At 31.5% G+C, this 6,905-nt stretch overlaps 1 protein-coding gene across 4 annotated transcripts in view; it reads right to left on the bottom strand.

Annotated features, from left to right (window-relative positions):
* Positions 1–1,409: 1,409 nt before the first annotated feature.
* NCKAP1 (NCK associated protein 1) overlaps positions 1,410–6,905 on the bottom strand; it is a 111,719-nt gene continuing 106,223 nt past the window's right edge. For all 4 annotated transcript variants that reach the window (XM_012468616.3, XM_012468617.3, XM_012468618.3 and 1 more), the window contains 4 exons: positions 5,640–5,756; positions 4,937–5,046; positions 3,628–3,717; positions 1,410–2,344 (listed from right to left, as the gene is read on the bottom strand). In XM_012468616.3, the coding sequence (XP_012324039.1) occupies positions 2,228–2,344; positions 3,628–3,717; positions 4,937–5,046; positions 5,640–5,756 (434 nt within the window). In that variant the 3' untranslated portion in view covers positions 1,410–2,227. The remainder of the gene's footprint in view (positions 2,345–3,627; positions 3,718–4,936; positions 5,047–5,639; positions 5,757–6,905) is intronic.

Genomic DNA, 6,905 nt, shown 5'->3' with positions numbered 1-6,905 from the left:
GTGTGTACCACCGTACCTGGGTAATTTTTGTATTTTTAGTAGTGATGGTGTTTTGCCATGTTGGCCAAGCTGGTCTCGAACTCCTGGCCTCAAGTCATCCATCCTCCTCGTTCTCCTATAGTGCTGAAATTACAGGCATGTACCACCACACCTGGCTATGAAATTGTTAAATTAGTTATGGTATCTATAGAGGTATTAAAAAGGATATCAAAGACATTTTTTCTACTATTGAGTGAAATAGGCAGATTACAGGCCAGTATGTAAAGTATGATTAAATGAATGTAGAGAAAACAACAAAAATAGCATGTTGTTATATAAGTTTAGAAGAAAATAAAGATGAAAACAAACAAGATATTAAAAATATTTTCGCTGTATAAGAAAAAATTTGGACAAGAACTTCAGGTGACTATGAAGGAGTGATTTTTTTCTCGGCCTAGCAGTGGTAGAGAATGCCTTATTTTCATCCTTATGCCCTTTCACATACAATTCCAAAGTGTACATATGCAAATGCCTACTTTACCTCTTAAGACATCATTGCCAACAGTTATTTTCCCTCTAAGATCGTAATATTTCAAAACAAACAGCATTAAATCTTAGTTCTGACTGTTCACTGTGTAAATCAGACTATTTCAGGTCTGAACTATGTCATTCTAAAATTTCTCTTTAAAAAAATCTTTATGGAATCCCTACAATTTTTCAACAGATAGTGATAACTACTCCCTACTTTAAATACAGACTGGACAAATCATACACAAAATAGCAGTATGATAATCTTCTAGTACTTCAATTTCATTCTAGTCTCTATATTTGAACAAGGAAAAATATTATAACTGAGTTCACAGCAGATTTCTTTTTTCTTAACACAAGTTAACCAGCATGTATATAAGAAGCTGTGAACAACAGAAGCTCTTTATGATATTCAGATACAAAGCTGTTGAGAAACAGTCTCAACAATGCTAACCAAAGAGCAAAACATCTGGTTAGTTTTCAAACTAAATGAGCTGCTTTACCCTCCATGCCAACCATTAAGCAATAGGCCCTTTATGTCCTTCCCATTCATTACTAATGTAGCAGTTCTCAACATTCTCACTAGTCCCATGATCACTCAATTTTTTCACTATTCTTTTAAATAACTCTATCTGGTTATTCAAATGAGCAAGTTGATAGCTTACAAGCTTTAAGTTGTTAATTTTTAAGAAGTGTTGTGTAATTTTATTTTCTAATTTTGGTATTTTTTTCAATGAAATGTGTTTCAAAACATTTAAACAAATCATGTAATAGCTGACCTGGTATCGACTGCTGTACTTAGACATTCCTAAACCAAAATTTATTTTAAACTAAGTTTGAACAAAAACTTTCGTATTATCAAATGAATATCCAAGGATATTAATTAAGGAAATCATCTGAACTGTGATACAGTCTAATGTTTATTTTATGTTATGGCAGGTACACTTGAATTTCAAAAATTTAAAACATATATAAAAAGTGGTTAGGGACTAACATTTGTATCAACAGTTGATAAATGTCTAAGATTGTTTATTATACAGCAGGGTACAATGGTAGTGCTAATGCCAACAGGGCACCATGGAAGGAAGTTAGTCTAAAAATTATCGCTAGGCTTTATACAAGCAACAACATATGCTGCTGCTGTTTTTAGAATTTTGGGAAATGATCTGCTTCTAATTCTAAGCAGTCCTTTAACATTTTTAAATGTTATACAGTGTTATAGCATTTAGTTTGGCAAATGTTTCAAAATAAAGTAGAAATGTATTCATAACATCACAGAAATGCACATCCAATTTTGTTTTCAATAAGAATCATAGGTACAGATCAGAACTCTTCCCTATATGAAATAATTTATACACAGATGAATGCTATAATATCACTATCTAAAATAATCACTAAATACAATTTTTTCAGAAATAAACAAGCAAAGTTTTTTTTCATTATCAAATATCAAAAACATGTAGATAATGTATGTTTTTCAAATAAATGATACTCTAAAATTATAGGAATAATCTCAGTGAATTCAGTGAATGTGCAACCTAAATCAACCAAGTATACTGTAGTACAACCATATTAAGAAACCAATGATCAGAAAATACAACCGTATGAAAGAAATTTATAATCCACAAACTTTTTCAGGCCTTAAGGTAAAATAGTTCCACAGTCTACAGGTAAAACCAAGGCAACAAAAATGCGTGCTTGTCTTGAATAAGTAGATATTTTATGCAGAAGATGTAACACTTTGTTTGTAGACAGCATGGTATGCATTTCTCAGCAAGACATAAGGAAAACAAGACTCCAAAAGATCCATTGTAAGGAATGGGGATTCTTGTACAATCTGAAAAATTCAAAAAATGCATCAAAACTCAAGTTATTTATAATAGGAACAGTTCTTGACAACCAGTAAGGCATAATTTCTATACTGTTCTTATTAGAAATAGACACATATTATTTCCTTTTTATTTAATCTAAAATGCAAATATGCCACAGTGAATGTATATCAAAATGTTTGAAAAGTACTACTTCTCAATTAAATTATTATTATTATTATTTTTGAGATGGAGTTTCACTCTTGTTGCCCAGGCTGGAGTGCAATGGCACGATCTTGGCTCACTGCAACTTCTGTTTCCCGGGTTCAAGGATTCTGCCTTAGCCTTCCAAGTAGCTGGGATTACAGGCATGAGCCACCACAACCAACTAGTTTTGTATTTTTAGTAGAGACGGGGTTTCTCTGTGTTGGTCAGGCTGGTCTTGAACTACCGACCTCAGGTGATCTGCCTGCCTTGGCCTCCCAAAGTGCTGGGATTACAGGTATGAGCCACTGTGCCCAGCTCAATTAAATTATTTAATCAACAAGAATATACTGAGCACTTTGATTTCCCTCACTGATATACTAGAAATAAAAGACAACAGAAAAATATTTAAAATATGGTCCATGCTATCAATTTTAACTGGCAATCCAAGACTAAGCTAGGAAGCAAAACCAAACATAAGACCAACTATAATTAAATGGAAAGCTGCAAATTCTAGAGGAATTCAAAATGGAAGAAAGATTAATGTAAGCCAAAGTAATCAGGAATGATTTGGAAAAAGATTTGAGCTGTGGGGTGTGCTGAGTCATTAGGATAAATCCAATTTCTGCAGGTAAGGAAAATTACTCTAAGTAGAGAAAGAGCCATGTGGTAGAAACAAGCAGAGCTGGTTCACAATTACTGCAGAGAGGGAAGTGACTAGGCACAGAGAATTATAGAAAATTACACAAAATGGGCAGATGGGCAGAATAGAGTCAGAATGTAGAAAAATCAGAAAACTAGAAGAGAGCTGAAATCATTACACTAGAAAAATATAAGGCCTAAGTGTTTTCCAATAGGTAGAAAAACTGTTCATAAAAGAATAATCATAGTTAATGCTAACCTTTGATTTTGTTATTTATCTCTGATATTACCAAAATGATAAAATATGAGTGATGTCAGTCTTCTCTGCAAATTTTAAAAAGGTATGGTTTATGTGAAGTGAATAAAAGGGATCAAAGAAAGTATTGAACAACTAAAATGCTAAGAAAAGATTCTCAGGAAAGACTGGAACTTTTTTATTGTTAGTAAAAATCAAAGTAAGACTCACCATATCTAGCAGTAAATAAACTGACTCTCTATTTCTTGTTGTAGTTTTATCTGTCTCCTGGCCAATTTTCAGTAGACTGGAGGATGCAAGCTTAAAAGTATACATACACATAAAGTGAGTTTGTTAATAATAGGTTCATCAGTTACTTATTCTTGGTATGCTTCAACTTTCAATACATTTCAATCACTTAGTGCTATATATAAAATAATAGGCAATTAAATAACAAATAAGATGAGCTTAGATACTCTATATTCAAGCAATAATTTAAAGAGTAATTAAGGCACAAAAAGACACTAACACAATAAATGTAATCAAATATTCTTATTGGTCTTTAAAACTGATTTTTTTCAGAACAAGTCTGCTTTTTAAAATGAGTCAAATTATTTTCTCTTATCCTATCCCAATATTTGTATTGACTATATTTCTTAGTTTCCAAGTAAAAAAACAGTTTCACACTGGATCTGACTTCACAGAAACACTATAAGATTAAGACATTAAACTCTTGAATGAAGAAATTATTTGCAAATGGAAAGAAATATTAAAAAATTTTAATAGTGTTTTCCTTGAAATAGAAGTTATTTTCCCCTCACGTTAGTACTATATTTGCATTTTTGATTTAAAAATTATTTTTTTTAAAAGTGGACAGGATTTATAACTAAAAAAGAAGCAAATGTTCTAGAGTTCAGTACGCCATGGTCTTTCCTTTAAATAAAGTATGGAAAAGGTTATAGTAATAAAGAAAAGGAAGAACTACACTGATATAGAAACTAAAAACCATGTTTCACGAGGCTACATTTAGCACTCCTCTCTTTTGATAGGGAGTAGTATTTTTAATGATTAATTTATCACCCATTAATGGTCTTTCTCCAAAGAAATGGAAATAAGTAAAATATGTCTTTTTAGAGGGAACAGTCTCGCTGTTGACCTCAATTTTCATTTGCTTTTTTCTCTTTCAAATCTAGGAAAATTTCTAGGGCAGTCCAAACATCAGCTTAGAAAAAAATGTCACATTGCAGAGCTCTAGAATTGGGAAAGAGACTTCCAAGTCTAAGGCAAATGATAACTGACTGCTCCTCAATTTTAATGCCCCACCTTCACCTGTTTCTCCCTCAAAAAAAAGGAAATAAATAAATAAATAAATAAAAATTGAAGGAGACTGAAATTTATATATCTGAGAAAATATGAAAACAAAATGAGAGGACACTAGATAAAATGTAAAAATAAAGAGAATTTATTCTTATATCTTGTAGTTCTGATTTTCTGTTTCCTTTATAAAACGTGATGAGTTCTGTAATCTGATTATACCTACCGCCAGAAATTCTTTAAGACGGTCTTCAATGCTTCCTTTGTGAATTGTAAACAAAGCTGCAGCAATCTGGTTGATGGCTTTGGCCAAGCAATGAATGTTGTTGCAATGCCCTGAGAAAATGCAAATAGGGTTGTGCAGACCCCAAAATTGCAAATAATACGTAGAAGGCAAATCTTTAATGACTTCACAAACTACATAAATAGTGGCATAATTAAGAGCAGAGTTGGAACAGGACCAAACTTGGTCTCCTTTGACTTTCATGAACACTGAAGTTTTTAAAAATAGTGTGGCAAGACAGCAACAAATGATCATGCATATGTTAAACAGGCAAACACTTCTGAAAACATCTAAAAGAAATCACACATCAGTTTTATAGTATCTTGGAAACAAAAAAGAATTGCTTAGCTGCCTTACAACATTTTATCTTTCAATCCTTAAAACAATCCTATGAGTTGGATACTCCCTCACTAACTTCTACACACATTCAGGCACACATAAGCTTACTTACACACATTTCATATATCAGGAAACTGCAGTTTAGGAAAAGGGAAGCAGACTACCCCAAGTTCTACTGCCAGTTAGTGGCAGAACTTAAAAGTCATATTTCATTATAAAAGAGCAGTAATTACTTGAAGAGAAAAGTATCTACTATACCAAAACACATGATTTTTCCATTGCCAAAACACTTTTAAACTACTATTACCTTCTATAGCAGGGCTGTACTGGGACATCACATTACTGGCCAGTGTTGGCAAAGAAACTGCCACAAACACCATGAGAAGGCAGGCAATTTTATACTCTTCTTCTGGACTAATGTTTTCTAAGGGACAAAAATTAAAAATAAAATCAAGGTATTTCTTCAAGATTTATTAAGATTTGATAATCTAAACTAGACAAAACATTTTTATTTTAAAAATGATTGACTTTTTTTTAGAAATAGTAAAATATTTTACTAGCATTCTTAGAATTGGTCAAAATTTGGTTATAAAAATATAAAGTAGAAACAATTTATGTTACTATTGACTATTATCAATTACTTAGGCATATTTCAAGGAGCTCCGATTATATAGTAAAGTAAGATTTCATTTCTCTTAATTGTAAGATTATAGAACAAAAAATATAGTTAGGATAACTGCAATCCTAAAATTTCCTAATTAAAAACTAATGAGAAATTAGTACTTTATAAGAAAGTTCTATTTATAATTTAGAAAACTTATTATCTCATAAATTATTCTGAAAAATCACCAAAACAATTCTTAATTATTTTTTGAAATAGATATGACTATAATTTGAAATTTACTATTTAAAAGATATAAATATGGAAAGTGGACTGGGTTTCCAATCTCTCTATTTTAGAAGACAGAAGAAACTAGTCATGAATAAAAATACCTAGCATTGCCCTAAAGTTTTCAAGACATAACCCTTTCTAAAACATTTGTGGTGATATGCGCTCAAATTGTGGGTTATTTAGGCTACTATTCACCATTAGATGTAATTAAGAATTGAATATAAGAAAAAGCCAAAATACGTTTTAAAGATTTGGTTGATTACAAAAAATACAGTTGTAGCAAATCAAGTAACAGTTATAATTATCCATGTGACTAAATGTAACATACAGTACGAATGAGGAAACAAAAAGCATTGTTAAATGAAAAAAAAAAAAAGAAGGGGCATTTTAGTAGTAGAAATAGATGAAATGCTGTAGTTTACTTTGTAGAGAAATCCAGAAATATCTAGAGCATTCTAAGCACTACATTTTAAAGGGCTGGTATTAAAAATTTCTAAATGTTTTATATAACACTGTACAAACTCTTGATGATGAATAACTCTAGTCCAACAAAAATAGAATACCCTTTTCTAGATCTCAGTTTTTTGCTATCTACTGGACCATCTCCCATCAGCATACAAATGCTATAATCTCGCCCCTCTTAAAAAATCCTTCTCTTACTTTGCTCTTGCCTCCAGCTAC

Source organism: Aotus nancymaae, unplaced genomic scaffold (genome assembly GCF_030222135.1).
Source record: "Aotus nancymaae isolate 86718 unplaced genomic scaffold, 86718_ANA_hifiasm-v0.15.2.pri h1tg000008l, whole genome shotgun sequence".
NCBI classification, from domain to species: Eukaryota; Metazoa; Chordata; class Mammalia; order Primates; family Aotidae; genus Aotus; species Aotus nancymaae.
The sequence above is the reverse complement of the archived record's forward strand: the minus strand, read 5'-3'. Positions and strand labels throughout refer to the sequence as shown.